This window comes from Armigeres subalbatus, chromosome 3 (genome assembly GCF_024139115.2).
Source record: "Armigeres subalbatus isolate Guangzhou_Male chromosome 3, GZ_Asu_2, whole genome shotgun sequence".
NCBI lineage: Eukaryota > Metazoa > Arthropoda > Insecta > Diptera > Culicidae > Armigeres > Armigeres subalbatus.
In genome coordinates, this window is record NC_085141.1 from 227,000,548 (window position 1) to 227,020,649 (window position 20,102).

At 42.2% G+C, this 20,102-nt stretch overlaps 1 protein-coding gene across 3 annotated transcripts in view; it reads right to left on the minus strand.

Annotated features, from left to right (window-relative positions):
* Positions 1-20,102, minus strand: part of LOC134220501 (uncharacterized) — a 35,904-nt gene that overhangs the window by 12,182 nt on the left and 3,620 nt on the right. For all 3 annotated transcript variants that reach the window (XM_062699567.1, XM_062699565.1, XM_062699568.1), the window contains exons 2-5: positions 10,082-10,460; positions 8,479-10,025; positions 8,194-8,408; positions 6,497-6,609 (exon numbers count right to left, since the gene is read on the minus strand). In XM_062699567.1, coding sequence (XP_062555551.1) covers positions 6,497-6,609; positions 8,194-8,408; positions 8,479-10,025; positions 10,082-10,434 — 2,228 coding nt within the window. In that variant the 5' untranslated portion in view covers positions 10,435-10,460. The remainder of the gene's footprint in view (positions 1-6,496; positions 6,610-8,193; positions 8,409-8,478; positions 10,026-10,081; positions 10,461-20,102) is intronic.

Sequence of the window (20,102 nt, forward strand, 5' to 3'; positions counted from 1 at the left end):
TGATGTCTTTTTTTAACGCAAACATTAATTCATAGATAATGCTAAACTTTCCGCTGATTCGTTTGCGCGCGGAGAACGAGTGAACGTATGCAAGGAGTGAATCATTTCAAAACATTTCTCATAAAGCAAAATTCTAAATTTGACTACTGGCAGCGTTGCTGTTGGTTCTCTGATATGAATTGTACTATAAAGGCCTTAATCAAGGCCTCTAAATTGTACGACTGGCGAATGCTTTTTGTGTGACGTATTTTTTTTCGTCGGAAAAACACATTTTCCGCTTCAATTTGATTGTACGCCAAGTGTGTGGCTTTGACTTCCATGAAAAGGTAGAACGTGTAGACGAGGTGCATTTGGTTGCGTTGTGAGAAGAAGTGAAGTGCAGTGATAATCGCGGAGGGATGTTAATGAAAAAATGGTCAGTAAGGGAAGTAAAGAAACTAGAAAATGGTGTGTGGTGCAGTCGCAGACGCATGATTCACGGACTGTTTCAAGTTTACAAAAAAATCGTATTAAGTACAAAGAGAATCGTATAAAATACGACAGACTTCAGTGGGCTGGTCACTTAGAGCGAATGTCGGAAAAAAAATAGCGAAAAGAATATTTAACAGAGAACCGGATGAAGCCCGGCGACTTCGTGAAAAGCCACGAACATGCTGGCTGCACGCACGCGGTGGAATCCGACCTGGGGACCTAAACGTTTGGGGAAACTGGAAGAACTTCGCTCAAGACCGACGATTATGGAGCTCTACAATACGTCAGGCATATACGACCAATTTGGCCAATAGCGCTAGCTTCGGCCAACTCAAGTTCGAAATAAGTAATCGCATTGCGAGCTCAAATGGAGGGACTGCGTTCAGTTAATACAATACACCTTATATGGGTACCTGGCGATTCTTACATAGCTGAAAGTTATTTGGTTTATGAGTTAGCCCTCTCTAGAGCATTTTCATCATTTTAATGCACCTGTCCCGGGTATTCCAGTAGCTACATATGTGTTGGGAGAACCTTTTGATTAACTATTGCGCTGTCATTTAACACAAACGACATTGGAGTAGTTGGACTGCCGAGTTAACTATCACATGTCAAATATTCAATGCGTTGATGTTAGAGTTAACGAATCGTAGCAATCATAATCTATTGATGTAGTCTATATGAAATGAAGAGAACAAATAAATTAGTCTTTAGTTAACCGTCATTCAGTTCAGTCGAACTGTGTTTGTCTTCCATTCCAATAGGTTATGGGCCCCAGTTACAGTAGGCCTTGCGCGGAACAGAAGTTTTCTTTTATCGTCGGTCCGGAAAGTTCTGGAAGTCATGGAAGCAAGCAAGATTTCGATAGTGAAACTGAATAATTCCAACTACTCCGTATGGAAATTCAAGGCGGAAATGCTGTTGACTCGAGAGGACTTGTGGAAGTACATTGAAGATGCCGCTCCGGAGCCGGTGACGGACGCATGGAAGGGTGGAGATCGCAAAGCAAGAGCGACCATAGCACTGCTAGTTGAGGATCAGCAACATACCCTGATACGCGATACGAAGACGGCTAAGGAAGCTTGGGATAATCTCAAGAAACACCACGAGAAAACTTCCCTTTGCTCGAAGGTTGCGGTGCTGAAACGGATTTGCAACAAAACGTATAAAGACGGGGACGACATGCAAAACCATTTTTTCGAACTGGAAGAGCTATTTGCAAAGCTGTCGTGTGCTGGACTGGACCTTGGTGAACCATTAATGGTTGCGCTAGTACTGAGGAGCCTCCCCGACTCATTTGATACGCTGACAACGGCACTGGAAAGCCGTTCTGATGACGAGCTGAAATTGGAACTGGTGAAAAGAAAGCTTCTAGACGAAGTAGCGAAGCGAAGCAATGGACTTTCGGATTCAGCACTTAAAGCAAGTTTTGCGAAGAAGAAGAAGCCTATAGTGTGCTATTTTTGCAAGAAAAGTGGCCACAAGCAAAAAGAATGCAAGCTGTATGCAAAGGATACGGAAGCGGAAAAAGGTAGGTCACCTAAAGCAAAAACGGCTCGTAGTGAAGAATCGTCCATAACATTCGCTCTGATGGCGGGAGCACATGAAGATTCCGGTGAATGGATCGTGGACTCAGGAGCGACCAGGCACATGTGTGGCCAACCAGAATTTTTCAAGAATATGATGGAAAGCGCAGTGAAATCCATCAGTTTGGCGGATGGAAAAATTGCAAAGGTGGAAGGTGTTGGCTCAGGTGAACTGTTATGTTACCATGTCAACGGTGAACCTACGACGGTTACTCTTAGCAACGTGCTCTATGTACCAAGCTTGGAAATCAATCTCCTTTCTGTACCGAAGCTAGTGGATAAGGGTGCTGCTGTGATGTTCGATGAAATTGGGTGCAAAATTCTTGTTGGTGGTCAACTAGCAGCAGCAGCTGTCAAGACTGGCGGACTGTATAAATTAAGAACAACGAAAGAAGTGCTGATGACGGCCAGAGACCACCACAAAGTTGATTGTCAGCACGTATGGCACCGACGCTTTGGACATCGTGACCCAAATGCCCTTGATGAAATGGTAAGGAATAACCTCGTGGATGGTCTGAAGATATACGACTGTGGTGTACGCGAAGGGTGCGATTGCTGCCAGAAAGCGAAATTGAGCAGAAAACCGTTTCCGAAATCAGTAGATAGAAAAAGTCGTTCAATTCTCGATCTAGTACACACCGATGTTTGCGGGCCTGTAGAGAATGTATCGGTGTCTGGTTATCGTTATTTCATGACCGTCATCGACGATTATAGCAGGTTTTGTGTGTTGTATCTGTTGCGGAAGAAGGAAGAGGTACCCGAGAAGATAAAAGAATATGTGGCCATGATGAAAACACAATTTGGGCGAACGCCGAAAGTGATCAGAAGCGACCAAGGTGGCGAATATACGGGAAGCAAACTGAGGAACTTTTACAAAAGTGAAGGCATACGGGTGCAGTATACAGCAAGCTACTCACCTCAACAGAATGGTGTAGCCGAGAGAAAGAACCGGTATCTAATCGAGATGAGCCGGTGTATGCTATTCGACGCTAAACTACCGGAGTGCTACTGGGCGGAGGCGGTAAGTACTGCCGTCTATTTACAGAATATTCTTCCATCGAAATCAGTTCCTACAACGCCGTACGAAATTTGGCATGGGAAAAAGCCAAACGTGACCCACCTGAAAATATTTGGTAGTGTTGCACATGTCCATATCGTGAAGCAAAAAAGAAAGAAGCTAAGCCCTGCATCAATGAAGCTAACTTTCGTAGGGTACTCGTTGGAGCACAAAGCATACCGTTTTTTGGATCGATCGACTCGGAAAATAATAATCAGTCGAGATGCGAATTTCGTTGAGGAGGAGGAAAGCGTCGTACCCGAAGAAGTTGTCAGTAAGGAATTGGAAAACAGGTTGAACTATGAGTTGTCCATGAAGCCAGCTGAAGTTCAAGCCACTCCACTGGTCAATGAAACTGAATCGTTGGATGAGTCGGACGTGGATAATGATAACCCAGATGAAGACGATTTTGATTATGACACTGCGACCGAATCTACGGTAATCGAATGTAGCATCGATGACAACCCAGGACCGATTCGAAGATCTTCTCGAGGAACCAAGGGCATTTTGCCAGCTCGCTACCGTGATACATTGGGCATGGCATCAGATGTAGTTTCTGAACCACGAAGCTTTGAAGAAGCAATCAACGGCCCGGACAGTGCATTTTGGAAAACAGCGATGGACGACGAATTCCGTTCACTGATGGAAAATGAAACCTGGGAAATCACAACGTTGCCGCCGGATCGTAAGAAAATTGGATGTAAGTGGGTGTTCAAACGAAAAACAGATGAAACCGGTATGGTAGTCCGATTCAGAGCCAGGTTAGTTGCTCAAGGGTACTCACAAAAATACGGAGCGGACTATGACGAAGTTTTCGCGCCGGTGGCTAAACAAGTCACTTTCCGTACACTGTTAACGGTAGCAGCTGAACAGAGACTTCTAGTCAAACATGTAGATATCAAGACTGCATATTTATACGGCACACTAGAAGAAGAAATCTTCATGAAGCAGCCCCCTGGTTATGAAACTGGCAATCCAGCCGGTGTGTGTCGCCTAAAAAGAAGTTTATACGGACTAAAACAAGCGGCTCGAGTTTGGAACAAGACAATTGACGACATTTTCAAGCAAGCTGGTTTTGTGCAGTCATCAGCCGATATGTGTCTATACGTTCGAGTTAGGAAGGGTCGGCGATCGTTTATCCTTATTTATGTGGATGATATACTAGTATTCTGTTCCAGTGAAGCCGAGTTTTGTGAGATAGTGAACCACCTGAAAAAATGTTTCAAGCTTACGGTGTTGGGCGACATCAAGCACTTCGTTGGAATGAAGATCACCAAGTTTCAAGGTGGATACCTTATCAACCAGCAGGCATACATCACCAAACTAGCTACTAGATTTGGTCTGTCAAATGCGAAAGGTTCGAGAATTCCGATGGACCCTGGTTACCAGCAAAAGGAGGAGAATTCAGCTGTATTAGCCAACAGCGACCAGTACCAAAGTCTGGTAGGTGGTTTGCTGTATATTGCAGTAAATTCACGACCGGATATTTCCATTAGCGCATCAATTCTGGGACGATCTGTTAGTCATCCCCGCGTTCGAGACTGGACTGAAGCGAAGAGAGTGTTAAAGTATCTTGTATACACGAGCAACTATTATTTGAAGCTAGGATCCACAAATAGAGAATTAGAAGTTTACTGCGACGCAGACTGGGCTGGAGATATGCTGGATCGAAAATCAACATCAGGATTTCTTATCTTTTTCGGCGGTGGAGTTGTGAGTTGGGCCTCCCGGAAGCAATCCTGCGTAGCCCTATCATCCACCGAATCCGAATTCATTGCTCTAGCCGAAGTATGTAAAGAAATCCAATGGATGCTGAAGCTGCTTAAGGATCTCGAGAAAATCGTGGATCATCCGATCTGCATACGTGAGGATAACCAAAGCTGTATACGACAGGTGGAGAACGAGAAAGTGGACCAACGTTCGAAGCATGTTGATACGAAGTATTGTTTCATCAAGGACCTGAAAAACAAGAACGTCATTAGCTTGCTGTATTGTCCTACGGAAGATATGCTGGCAGACATGATGACGAAACCGTTAACAAGCGTGAAATTGGGAAAGCTACGTGAAGCAACAGGTGTTTTAGCTATCGATGTCGAGGAGGAGTGTTAGAGTTAACGAATCGTAGCAATCATAATCTATTGATGTAGTCTATATGAAATGAAGAGAACAAATAAATTAGTCTTTAGTTAACCGTCATTCAGTTCAGTCGAACTGTGTTTGTCTTCCATTCCAATAGTTGAATCATCAGTGATAGTCGTAAAACAAATTATTTTCCTCCTAAGTGGCGCTCACGGAGACAAAACCTTTTGTAACAATAACTTATTTTCCTCTCCTGATTCTAAATTGCCTGGGAAGTCGAATAATGCATTGTCCGATAGAATTAGTAAATATGTATATACGGGCTACGGACTATGGATACATTTGCGTACGTTTTCACAGTTTGTCAGAAAACTATCAAAAAGTACGCAAATGTACCCATTGTGCGGGGCTTTTTGGGCTTCCATTATGGTATCATCGGCTATCATAAGAAGTTACTACTATTGGATGAAGCAATCAGGAATTGGAAGATGTTGCTTTTTTGAATAAAAATTCCCCGCCAAATAAACTCAAAAAGGAACACGTAGGATTCGAACTAATCGCTATTTTCTGGATACACAGCCCTTTGGTCATACACATGAATCATGCGATCATGACCTTCCGATGAAATTAGGACTCTTCTAACGCAATCTGGAAATATAAATCATTCGCATGTTAGTAACACAAAACTTACAAAGGAGCTATGTTGCCATCAATAAATAAAACCAAAATTACCAGACGATTAGAATTCAAGCAACTGTAAACTAACGATGGTTGCTTTTTTAATGCTCGAAGTTAGCAGATGCTAGAGGAAAGCAGCAACGAATTAACTGATTCAGCAGACTTAGATTCAGATGCCACGCATAGATAGATATGGACAACAATAGATGCTGAGGTATGGAAAAGTGTGTTTATTCCACGAACAAAAATCATAGGACATTTGTATGGTTTATGATAGTTAGAAAAAATATACCCTACGAAACTTTATTTTGAACATTGATGAATCGTTTAAGGAGTAAACGCAGTTGGGTTAGATTTAATATGTATCTTTAGAATGTTCTAGAATGCCAATTTCTCAGCTAATGCTAGTTATTTGATATCTCATTGTAAGATCGCATATAATAATCAAATGATTTGCTGCTTTTCATAACTGATTTTTGTATACGTGGAATAAATACTGCGTACCTACAGCAACATCTTACTTTTTTGGCAGTTGCTGTTCATATCGTCTACCTTTCTGAGCACTTGCCGCTACATTGATAAAGTTTCAGAAAAAAAATAACGGGGGTAGCATCACTTAACTTACCCCATTCCCATTTTTGGGAGCATATTCTTATGTGCTTCCTCATCGGGATGTTTGCGCTTCTGTGCTTGTCGCATGCCATGCATTTGATGCTGATGTATCTCGATTGCTGTTGGCTGTGGAAAAAGAAAACAAAATTAAGCTATTTCGTTTGGTTTTTTCCAAGTTGCCGTAGAAGTATCCGACGACAACACCGATCAGGATACAAAAGTTCTGCGGTCCTAGCGCAAATATAACAGTGGACCATCCAGAGGGTTTGATTTTTTTAAGCGTAGCGAACTTAGTCATTTCGTTGGATTGTGATTAATTCCTTCAAAAACTAAGTGCGTAGGTTACCTACGAATGCCTTACACGCACAGCTGAAAGTATGCTCTTTTGGGCAGAAATACACTCTTTTCCGGGAGAATGGGACTACCCACAAAAGGAGTAAAATTTGACGCATAAAAAGAATAAGTTTTACACACTTTTCCTGTTTTTATACATAAATGTTATTCATTTGTAATCATAGGATAGTTTTAATTGTGCATAATATTTATTCCTCTTTGTGTGTAGTCCCATTCTCCCACGAAAGAGTGTACTTTGAAGTCATAATTGAATACTTTATAGTCAAAAGAGCATACTTCAAAGTCTTTTGTGTGTAAACTTTTTTAGCAGTGTACCGTGCACGCACCATACTTTGCGCAGTTAAGGAAATGCAAAATTGAATCAACTCGTACAACTTACAGAAAGTAGCTATCAGCCTGAAATAGTTTCCATGCTGTAGTATTATTATCATATTATTGTTTGAGAACTAAATTTGTTACAAAAATTTGAAATAAATAGTAAATTGAACTTCAAAGCAGACCCCTTATTATATGCCTAACTTTGCGCACATAACTTGAAAAATTTCTAACACGAAGCAAGCGTCTATCATACAATTTTTCATTAAAATTTTATTTTTTCAGCTAATACTACTATTACAATTCATGTTTATTCCATTTGTAGGCATATTTGAGCATATTAGAGGTGATAAGGATGCCCAGCATTATTTTCTTATGATTCGACATACTTAGTATGTTTTCACGTCTGTTGGTGTATGTACAGCCTCATTTATGTACATTGGCCACAGCTAACAAAAGTTTTTTTTTACGTAAACCCTATTCCGACGAGGTATATCATAAATGTTGAAAATATCGAAGAAATACGAGTTGTGCGCAAAATTAGGTACACTGTATTGAAAAATTGTTCCTAACATTGCGCATCATATATTTTAACGAAAAATGTTAATAACTAACCAAATTCTCATAAGATGGCTTCAACAATATTATAATTATTGGGTCCATGTGTAATCAGTTGTCAACGAATGTAAAAATTTACAAAAAATACAGTTTTTCGGGTAGACCGTCACTTGTCATTTGTGCTAAGAACACGCCATTTTGGTCATTTTCACTGTTTTCAGTACAAGTTTCAACTATTAAAATGAAAAATGTGTCATTTAACAGCGAAAAAATGCATGCCCTTTTATGATAACATGTATATTGTGCTGACAAGTTATAATTATATTTCGAAATTCAATTTAATCGCATTCTATTACAAAAATAATCGCAAAATGCGCAAAGTTAGGAGCTGCGCAAAGTTGGGTGCGTGCACGGTAGATATTGAACCGGAAAAATCTTTTGTATCGTGACGTTTTGCATCAAACATTAACTATGTTATTTTACCTTTGGTTCATGCGTCGCCGTGTACTGCACCGTTGTGGTGAATGGGGGCGGCGGTGGAGGCCCCTGGGCAGTTATGATCTGATGAGTTGCTGCTGGATGCGGTGGAGGCACCGGATGTGGCGAAGCCTCGATAATTTGCGGCTGAGGCTGTGGGTTTGGTATGCTTGTAATGATCTGCTGCGGCGGTGGTGGGACGGTATGAAACACTTGCAGACCTGCAAAAGTAAAACAAAATTTCGAGTTTAAAAATGGGTGTGATATTTTGATACCTAAATACTTTATTACCTGGTGGAGGCTGCATTTGAGGATTGAATGAACTAGTAGTGATAATATGCTGCTGTTGTGGAGGCGGCCGATATTCTGCAGCACTGATAATCGTTGGCTGGCTGATAATTTGGAACTCGTTCGGATTACGCAACGGTTGCGCTGTGAACTGGATGTTCTGCATTGAGCTGACTGGTACCTGCTGGATTTGCGGCGGAGGGTTTGTGGTCCCACCCGGTGGCCATGGTTGTGGAGCATTTACGACAAAGTGGGTACTTCCATTCATGTGGATTTGTTGGGGGGCTGGTTGGAACGATTGTATCGAAACCGGTATTTGGCTGTAGATTTGCTGGGGAATCGTATGAGTTATGGGAGGATTTGCTTGGGAAGTGATGATCGTGTTCCCGACGATGTGCTGCACGGTTGGCGGTGGCACCGACATAATTGGCGGTGGAGGCTGACTTAGTGGAATTCCTTGTATAGATGACACAGGGATCACAGTTTGTTTGTTTATTTGCTGAATAATAGTTCCCGGGGGAGGACCCTCTTCGAGTTTTACAAGTTCTTGCTTGATTTGCAGTTCGCCGGGTTTTTTGTCCTCAGCACCATTGACTATCATCGGAACTTGAGTCATTGGAGGGGGCCCTAGTGAAGTTGTTTGTGCCATTGTAGGTTGCATAGTCGTTTGAACAAGTTCTTGCGGAATCGAGTTGGGAGGTGGATGAGTAATGATCGGCTGTGACTGTACTATGATCTGGTTCGTTTGTTGCGGAGCCGGAGCTACCGTCTGATGGATGATATTTGGAGGAGGAACCATAAAAGCTGTACTGCCTTGCACGGCAATTATTTGCTGCCCTTGGGGTGGCCTTTGAAACTGATCGAATTGCGGAGGGGGAATAGTGGTTTGGACTATCCCTTGTATTGGTTGGGGTTGCGGTTGTATTACGTGTTGGATTGTCACCTGTCCAGGTTGGTGCTGAGCGCTGCTCGTCTGGATTGTTGGATTCTGCTGAATGTATTGTACCTGATATGGTGGTCCTTGATTTACCAAAATTTGCTGCGGAGCTTCCGCTGCTTGTGATATCTGAATGTTGGGAGGAGGCTGAGAAAGATGTGGTGGCCCAGCGCTCTTCATTTGCATCAAGGAGGGTCTGATCTGCGCACCAGGTGGAGGATTGCTTACGTTAGTGATTTGTGGTTGAATTTGGGAGATTACTACATTGCTTGGCTGCTGGTGGATTTGCATTGGAATATGAGACTGGATAATAGTTGGTGGTTGCTGGATGATTTGCGGAGGAGGCGGTTGACTTTGTGAATGCTGTACGAAGCTTTGGGGTGGTAAAACAGGCGGTGGTGGTTGATGAATTATTCCATTAGGCTGGGCAACATGCTGAGCCCGAATCATCGGGGGCATTTGCGGTACCTGAGTTGTTTGGACTATTGTCGGTTGCTGAATTATTTGAAAATTTTGTTTAGGGGCAATATTTTCCTGGAAAAGGTTCAATTCTTCCTGAAGAGTCTCGATGAGATTTTTGGCTAATTGCTTTGCGCTTTGTAATCCATCCAGCCTAAAAATATAATTGATAAATGTAATGTTATCATAAAAGAACATGTCCCGACTTACGTAGGATGCTCGATGCATAATTGCAGCGGTTCAGGAGCCTCCTGTCCGGTTTGGGGTTCAATAGCGAGCGAACCCCGTCCTCGAAGTGAAACCATTGCCCCGGTTTCCTGGCGAATATAGTTCAAATTGGTGCCGCCGTCTCCGATTATCCGATGCCGTACGTTAAATGATAATGGGGCGTGATCCAGCCCGACAAGCAGTTTTGCCACGCACATAGTGGTGCCATTTGGAGTGCCAACAATTGTCGGCGGCGGACTGCTAACCATTTTAGATATTTGCTGTTGTTGCGCCGCCTGTTGTTGCAGCTGTTGCTGCTGATAGTCCAGCGATGATTCAAAATGTGGACGAATCATTTTCCAATATGTTTAATCCGATAAAACTGAAAAGAAACAAGGAATTACCTACTAATCATTATTCAAATTACATTTTTTATTGTTTGGGCCAAACCACTGCTTTTTCAGCTCGCCAAGCAAAAATCTAGCTGGTTCAACCTGTTAGAAGCATCAACTAGAACCAGAGCAATCAGCATTACGATAGGCTTCGGATTGAGTGGTCAATAAACTGACGAAGTACTTTGCGAAACTGTCGTCGCTCGAGGAGTGCAACATAAAATTTCGCAGCGCTATCAGCGCCACCACAAACTCTGTTGATGACTTCGCAGTTCCATCAGCCAAAAAAAACAGTCCTCCAATAGTTTATTCTTGGTGCATGAACCCATGGTATGTTCCCCATGGTAATCGAGTTTGTTTCTATTAATCTCTACGCAATAACAGAGGTTCCAAAGTCATGTTGCTCAAATGGTCACTGTTGAGGCCTGATCCAAATAGTGTTTTATAAAAAGGCAGATGTAATATTTTAGATTGTTTAGTTAACGAGGCTTTGTGTCGGAGTCGTTTTGAATTTTTTGCAGTTTCCCCACCAGGGTCGTTCAACTCTTGTTTCCATCAAACAAAAGTAGTTCTGAAAGTTCGTTCAAACACTTAATCATCAATCGCGAGAGTCAGTCTTTAACCCGTTTCGGTCTGACCTAGAAATCAAAATTGAAATAACCCGTGTAGGCTCATTTTTCGTCCGATTGCCATGAAATTTTCAGGAAAGAAGCGTCATCATGTCTATTTTTTGGCACATGACTTAATTTGACCATGGTGTCAATCCGGCCGGATTTATTAAGGGGGGGTCCTGGGTCAGATGCAGTCAAAAACGGGTCATTTTTTTAAAACCATTGATAAATGATCGAAAGTGACCAGAATGCTGAAGCAAACGTGGTCAATCATCATTGACCAGCATCAGATGTTAGTTTTGATACATTTGAATCACCAGGACATGGTTCCGGATGTTCCGGGAACCTGGTTCCCTGGGGTATCCCTGGGGTGGTGGACACTTTTCAAGTGAACACAACCCAGTCTTGCGACATATCAAACTTCATGGTTTTGGAAGAGAATCCTAATAGATGAGTTTTTGGGAGGTTTTGGACACATTGGCCACATCCGGAAGTGTTCCCGGGATCCTGGTTCCCTCAAGGAAGCGGACAAATTTTGATTAGCACCGAAACCCATCTTGCGACATATCAAACTCCATGATTTTGGAAGACAAGCTCAATAGATGAGTTCTTGAGAGGTTTTGGACACATTGGCCACATCCGGAAGTGTTCCCGGGAACTTAGTTCCCTCAAGAAAGTGGACAAATCTCGATTAGCACCGAAACCCATCTTGCGACATATCAAACTCCTTGATTTTGAAAGACACGCACAACACATGATTTTTTGAGAGGTTTTGGACACATTGGCCTCGTCCGTAAGTGTTCCCGAGAGCCTGGTTCCCTCAGGAAGCGGACAAATTTTGATTAGCACCGAAACCCATCTTGCGACATATCAAACTCCATGATTTTGGAAGACAAGCTCAATAGATGAGTTCTTGAGAGGTTTTGGACACATTGGCCACATCCGGAAGTGTTCCCGGGAATTTGGTTCCCCCAAGAAAGTGGACAAATCTTGCCTAGCACCAAAACCCATCTTGCGATACATCAATGATTTTGAAAAACAAGCACAATACATGATTTTTTGAGAGATTTTGGACACGTTGATCACGTCCGAAAGTGTTCCCGGGAGCCTGGTTCCCTCAGGGAAGTGGACAAATTTTGATTAGCACCGAAACCCATCTTGCGACCCATCAAACTCCATGATTTTGAAAACAAGCTCAATAGATGAAATTTTGAGAGGTTTTGAGCACATTGGCCACGTCCGGAAGTGTTCTTGGGCGCCTGATTTCTTCAGGGGACCGGACAAATTTCGATTAGCACCGAAATCTTGCGGCATGTCAAACTCCATGATTTTAAAAGACAAGCAAAATATATGAATTTTTGAGAGATTTTGGACACATTGGCCTCGTCCGTAAGTGTTCCCGAGAGCCTGGTTCCCTCAGGGAAGGTAACAAATTTCGATAAGCACCGAAACCCATATTGCGACCCATCAAACTCCATGGTTTTGAAAGACAAGCTCAATAGATGGTTTTTTTTTAGAGATTTTGGACACATTGGCCACGTCCGGAAGTGTTCCCGGGAGCCTGGTTTCCTCAGGGAAGCGAACAAATTTCGATTAGCGCCGGAACCCATCTTGCGGTATTCCAAACTCCATGACTTTGAAAGACAAGCTCAATAAATGAGTTTCTGAGAGGTTTTGGACACATTGGCCATGTCCGGAAGTATTCCCGGGAACCTGGTTCCCTCAGAGAAGTGGACAAATTTTGATTAGCACCGAAACCCATCTTGCGACATATCAAACTCCATGATTTTGAAAGACACGCAAAACACATGATTTTTTAAGAGGTTTTGGACACATTGGCCTCGTTCGTAAGTGTTCCCGGGAGCCTGGTTACCGCAGGGAAGCGGACAAATATCGATTAGCACTGAAACCCATCTTGCGACATATAAAACTCCATGATTTTGAAAGACAAATTGAACACATGATTTTTTTTTTTTAGATTTTGGACACATTGGCCACGACCGGAAGTGTTCTTGGGAACCTGGCTCCCTCAAGGAAGTAAATAAATTTAGATTAGTAGCGAAACTCATCTTGTGACGTAACAAACTCCATGATTTTGAAAGTCAAGCAAAATGAACCGGTGCCAGCGAAAGTGGTACATACAGTCAAACCTCCATGAGTCGATATTGAAGGGACCATCGACTCATAGAAATATCGAGATGTAGAATAGAAAATACTTGGAAAGCTTTTTGGAGGGACCATCACAGTAACCCAGAAAATATTTTTTAGTATGGAATAATTTGCTTCCATGAGTCGATATCGAGTCATAGAACATCGACTCATGGAGGTTTGACTGTAAACCATTTTTGTCAATTTTGAGTTTTTTTACACCAACGGCTTCTATTTGCAAAGATCTAGCAAGGGAATAACGAAAAAGTGATTTTTGGCAACTAAATCTGGAGATATGCACATTTTATTTTCTGGAATATATCATAATGGCCATTTCGTTGCCATAAAAAGTGGTACATGTACAGTTCCACCCACTAAAATCAGCTGAATTAAAAGAAAATTCAGCAACATGACTGTTTTCACAACAGATTTTAATCCTATTTTGAATTTCAAGATAGTTTACTGCCGTTTAGAATGACTTTAAAAATGTACATGTACCACTTTTACTGTCAACGTTTTTCGGATTCTGTTTCCTTTTGTTCCCATCAATAGTGGTACATGTGCAATTTGTTCTAATAAGCTTGAAATTTGTCATAAAGTTCACTTATTTTTCACTACTATCTTTAGGCACATCAGTCATAACATGTTGGTACAGTTTAGTTGCAAAAAAAATCTAATATGAATTTATTATTCGATGTTTTTGGGAAAATGCGTCTACTGAAAAATTTACTCAATGTAACATGTACCACTTTCGCTGGCACCGGTTCAAATAATGAAGTTTGATATGTCGTGAGATGGGTTTTGGAGCCAATCGAAATTTGACCGCTTCGCTGAGAGAGCCAGGCTCCCAGGAACACTCCCGGACGTGGCCAGTGTGTCCAAAATCCCTCAAAAATTCATGTATTGTGCTTGTCTTTCAAAATCATGGAGTTGGACATGCCCCAAAATGGGTTTCGGTGCTAATCGAAATTTGTCCGGTCCCCTGAGGGAATCAGGCTCCCGGGAACACTTCCGGATGTGGTAAATGCGTCCAAAACCTGTCAAAAACTCATCTATTGATCTTGTCTTTCAAAATCATGGAGTTTGAAATGTCGCAAAATAGGTTTCGGTGCTAATCAAAATTTGTCCGCTTCCCTAAGGGAATCAGGCTCCCGGGAACACTTTCGGACGTGATCAACGTGCCCAAAATCTCTCAAAAAATCATGTATTGTGCTTGTTTTTCAAAATCATGGAGTTTGATGTATCGCAAGATGGGTTCTGGTGCTAGGCAAGATTTGTCCGCTTTCTTGGGGGAACCAAATTCCCGGGAACACTTCCGGATGTGGCCAATGTGTCCAAAACCTCTCTATAACTTATCTATTGAAATTGTTTTCCAAAATCATGGAGTTTGATATGTCGCAAGATAGGTTTCGGTGCTAATCGAAATTTGTCCGCTTCCCTGAGGGAACCAGGCTCTCGGGAACACTTACGGACGAGGCCAATGTGTCCAAAACCTCTCAAAAAATTATGTGTTGTGCGTGTCTTTCAAAATCGAGGAGTTTGATATGTCGCAAGATGGGTTTCGGTGCTAATCGAAATTTGTCCACTTCCTTGAGGGAACCAGGATCCCGGGAACACTTCCGGATGTGGCCAATGTGTCCAAAACCTCTCAAAAACTCATCTATTGAGCTTGTATTTCAAAATCATGGAGTTTGATATGTCGCAAGATGGGTTTCGGTGCTAATCGAGATTTGTCCACTTTCTTGAGGGAACCAGGTTCCCGGGAACACTTCCAAACGTGGCCAATGTGTCCAAAACCTCCCAAAAAATCATCTATTAGGATTCTTTTCCAAAACCATGAAGTTTGATATGTCGCAAGACTGGGTTGTGTTCACTTGAAAAGTGTCCACCACCCCAGGGATACCCCAGGGAACCAGGTTCCCGGAACATCCGGAACCATGTCCTGGTGATTCAAATGTATCAAAACTAACTTCTGATGCTGGTCAATGATGATTGACCACGTTTGCATCAGCATTCTGGTCACTTTCGTTCATTTATCAATGGTTTTAAAAAATGACCCGTTTTTGACTGCATCTGACCCAGGACCCCCCCTTAATAAATCCGGCCGGATTGGCACCATGGTCAAATCAAGTCATGTACCAAAAAATAGACATGATGACGCTTCTTCCCTGAAAATTTCATGGCAATCGGACGAAAAATGAGCCTACACGGGTTATTTCAATTTTGATTTCTAGGTCAGACCGAAACGGGTTAATAAAATTACGTTGATGTGCTTATGATATAGGAAAATTTCGCATTTAATGCGATCTTTGTTTCAGTGAGAATTCTGAAGTAATTTGGAAAGTATTGTGAAGTTCATAATTTATCTTCATAAACAAGCTTCCAAATATCTGGTTGTTGATTGTAGGTTGAACATTTTTGATGATTGTTTGTACTATGGCCCATTTCAGCCATTTGAATCAGTTTCGACGCTTTCACTAGATAATTTTCAAAATTTTCTGCGATTCATTTTCATCAACAAGTAATGCAATGTATTAGATTTTTCATTGGAGTTGGTTCACAAGTAACCACCAAGCATTAATTAATGCATGTAATCAATCACAGATCAGCATATTAAATGCCTATTGCATTTCAAAGTTAATCCACTCGGTGATGTACGCCACTATTTCGGAATTCAAGTCAACCAATGTTCAGGTTTTGTAATCAATCAGCAAAATTACATTCAGTGATTAGCAGAACGTTTTGGTCTTGACAAGACGAACCATCAGCCATATCTATGAAACCGGGCTACCTTCGAGCAAAGGAGGAGGAGAGTGATCTTTTGCCCAATAATAATTCATATCTGAGTTTGATTGGCGGATTGCTCTACGCTGCAGTGAATACAAGGCCGGACATAGCCATCAGCACTTTCTTACTGGGCCGCAAAGTTAGTTCCCCAAGGACAGAGGATTGGACGGAAGCTAAACGAGTGATGCGATACCTTATAACAACGGCCAAACATGAATTACATTTAGGAATAGATGAGTCAAACATGACTGCCTTCGTAGATGCTGACTGGGCAGGAGATCATCGTGATCGAAAATCGAACACAGGCTACATAACATTCTTCGGAGTAGGAGCAATCAGTTGGTGTGCAAAGAAACAAACATGTGTTGCGCTTTCCTCTTCAGAAGATTTGAGATTGAATTGAGATAAAAAATAACTATAAAAAAACCTTCGAAATAGCAAATTAATGTTATGGATAGTTAGAGGATGGATAAGATTATGTTATACTAATGTCACAGGTTATAAGCTTAAGTGCTCTAGCAAAGGGTTTTGGGAGAACACGTTGAAACCAATCGTTGAGTTGTTCCATATTTGCAATAAAGTGGACATCTTCAGTTGAGTGGATGATGGAGTTGAGATGGATCTAAATTCAGCATCATCTTCAATAGTTGATTTTGTTTCACTTGAAGTTTCTTTCGGTGAACAGCAGCGCAATTGTACCAGGCAGAGATTCCTAAGTTAATGATGGCTGGAACACAGTCTTGTAGAGTAGTAGCTTCAATTCAGTGCTCAGATGTGAACGTCGTTTGATGAGTGGGTAGAGCATTTTGGTGAGCTTGCTGCACTTTACTAGAGTGTTCTTTTTTAGCCCAAGGTAACCAACGTCATTTGACCATGGGATGCGGCTTCCCCATACGGAGATTTCATTTTGAGGTAGTTTGCTAGGGCTTCGCTTCCGAGTAAAAAAGATGGCCTGTGTTTTCCCCGCGTTAGTATTTATCTTCCACCTTCTTTGATAATATTCAATGGCATTTTGGACTGCTTGTCACTTAGAGAGCACGATGTTTGGGTCGGAATCTGACACAATAAAACCGGTATCATCGGCGAAAAGGAACTATTTAACTCCGTCAAGCATCACCAGGTCCGCGGTGAAGATGTTGTAGAGCGTGGGGCATAAGACAGCACATTGCGGAACGCGGAATATAGTGTCGATCTGAGTTTTGTCCATTGACAGTTACATAGTGGGTACGGTTTGTTAGGAAAGAGCGAAACATTTAAAAACATATAAAAGAATGTTCCCAAGCAACATCTTATGCAAAATTACATCTTGCCACACGGAATCGTAGGCTTCATCAACATCAAGAAGCACCATACCTGAAGATCGACCCAGCGCAAAATTGCTACGTACATCCTTTACAAGACGAACGAGCTGATGGTTGGTTGAGTGTCCTTTTCTGAATCCAAATTGTGCATCAGGAATAAGCCGTGTATTTTCCAATTTCTATTCGATGCGCTTCAGTATTACTCGTTCAAGCAGTTTGCTAAAGGTAGGCAGAATAATTATATACCGCCGGAAATAAGTATAAAGACAAGCATGATTTTCATACGTTTTCATCATGATTGAGGATCGATATCTCGATTCGTAGCGATTCGATTTGGCTGAAATTTTACTAGACACCTGTTTTTAACTTGAACTTTCGATCTTTGAGTAAATTTTATACATCTCTGTTGATTTTGACCTCAAAATCTGGAAATAATTATAAAGACACCACTTTTTTATATGGAGCTCCATACAACGGAACTGTCTTTATAATTATTTCCAACAGAAACGCGTATAATCAGAATATATGCATAAATGTAACTATCATTGAATAAAAATTCAAGTCATTTTAGGCTTGTTGGCAAAAAATCAGCCCAATCGAATAGCTAAGAATCGAGATATTGTCTTCCCAATATGGCCATTTTGTATGGAAACCGAGTTTGTCTTTATACTTATTTCCACCAGTGTATTTCTGTAGTTGGACGCTTCAGTACAGTCTTTGTTTGGTTTCGGAACGGCTGTTACTATGGCATGTTTCCAATTGGTCGGGAAGTATCCAAGACGGAAGCAGGCGAAAAATATTGTTCCATGGAAGATGTGCGCCTTTCGAGGTAGTTACTTTATTACACAGTTCCGGAGCGTGTCTTGTCCAGGAGATTTTTTGGATTTGAGTCGCCGAATAAGCTGAGCTACCTACTTCGGATAAATCAACCAAGAGTGTTCCCCAGTCAGGAAGGATTGGTCGATGTTTGTAACAGAGTCGTTTACCGCTGCCACGGTTTCGGGATCGTCTGCCATTTGGTGTTGGTGTGGGACCGTGAAAACCTCAAAGCTAGCAGTTGGGCCTTCTCCAATGAGGAAACAATGATGTTATTTCCTTGTCGTAAGGATAGACTGTACTTAGTCGATTTCCGCAAAGCCTTCGATATTTTCCAGAGAGTGACGTGTTTGTCGTTTAATGTTTAGAGAGTTTCTCGAAATCTCTTGAAGCTGGCTTGGTCGCATTCTTCTCTAATTCTCCGGTTTTTTTTTTGTTGGGGCGTAGAACCACTGCATCCATTGAGTTGAACTTTTGTGGTAGGAATTCTCCGGTTTAGGGACAGCACTATATCCTTGTAAATTGGGTCTCTTCGCCGGTACCACTGTCGTCGCCGTTTGTTCCGCAATGCGATTAACCTTCTGGTACTCTCAGGAATTGTGGCAGATGAGCACGATCGTTGCTGAACTTCCGGTACCGAAATTGATTCTGCCTCCAGAAGAGTCGTCGTTAGAAAGTCTATAGTAGCATCAACTTCAGCTTCACTGTTGAGCTTTATGAAAGCTGGGTTTAGTAGGTCCAACTTTACGTTGATTTCGTATTGGAAACGGAGCCAGTCGGCATCTGTTCTTCGGCGTAGCATCTGTACTGCGGCATTATTTGAACTACAGTGGATGTGAGCCTGACGTCAAACCTGACCGGGAGGTGATCCAATGACAATTCGTTCAGCGTGATTGGCTTTGTCATGTCCAGTAGGTTGTTTGACAAAGTAAGATATCGTTCGTTGTGTTTATCGAAACGCCTATGCTTTCGATGATCTTTGTCGAGATGCTCAGCTCTGCAAACTTGATACCTTTTCGAATATCAATCAGTACGCCTCCCCCTCTTTCGGCATCATTGGAATTACGGTCGGAACGAACGCAGCAGAAATCAGGATGGTAGAAAGCGTGTTTTTGCTGCAGCCATGTTTCAGTTACTACTGCAACGTCCACGCGGTGTTGTTGTAGGAAGTCAAAAAAATCCATTTTCTTACTGTGGACGGAGCGTCCATTCCAGTTACCAAATCGCAAGTTGATTAGACATTGTACAAGTACTTGGTTGTAAGCTCGAATAAAGCTAGAAGTTATTGCTGCTTCGTTTGACAGTTTGTCAAGCGATCAAATGTCTCCCTCGCTATAGCAAGAAATTCCGACACCGAGAAGAGGTTGTTATTACCGCCCTGCTGTAGAACTTGTGCATAGGAGCCGGACAATGGTGCGGCTGTGGAACTGGAGAGACCACCTTGGACGATTGCAATTCCTCATGCCGTGGCCGAATCCTTGGCAACGGTGACATTGAACAGCATCGGTAGGCCTTTTTTCGTAGTATCGCCATTTCGCTATGATATTAAAGATTGCTTTTACCTTTTGTAGATACGACAGTTTAACCGACCCCCTTATGAACTGGAGCAAATATAACGCACTTTCCTACAGACCGATGACCTTGCGAGAAAACATTTTCCAAGGTCCAAGAGTGGCTAGCTCCGATTCCAGTTCGGCGATGTTAACCACCAGAGGCGGGGGTATAGGTATGAAATTGGATGTTCGATTGTTTCATAGCTAAAATAGAACTGCGAAAAGCCTCTTCTCCCGAACAGTAAAGCTGAACGCCCGTCTTCGTCGATTTCATGTTATACTCGTTCTGCGCAATATTATTCTGAGACATCAGATCCCGAATTCGCTGGGTCGTGAGATTCATTACCGAAATGGGGGGAACACGAATTTTCTTCTCCTTGCGCGCCGTGTTGGGGACGGTGCAGTTTGGTGTGAGC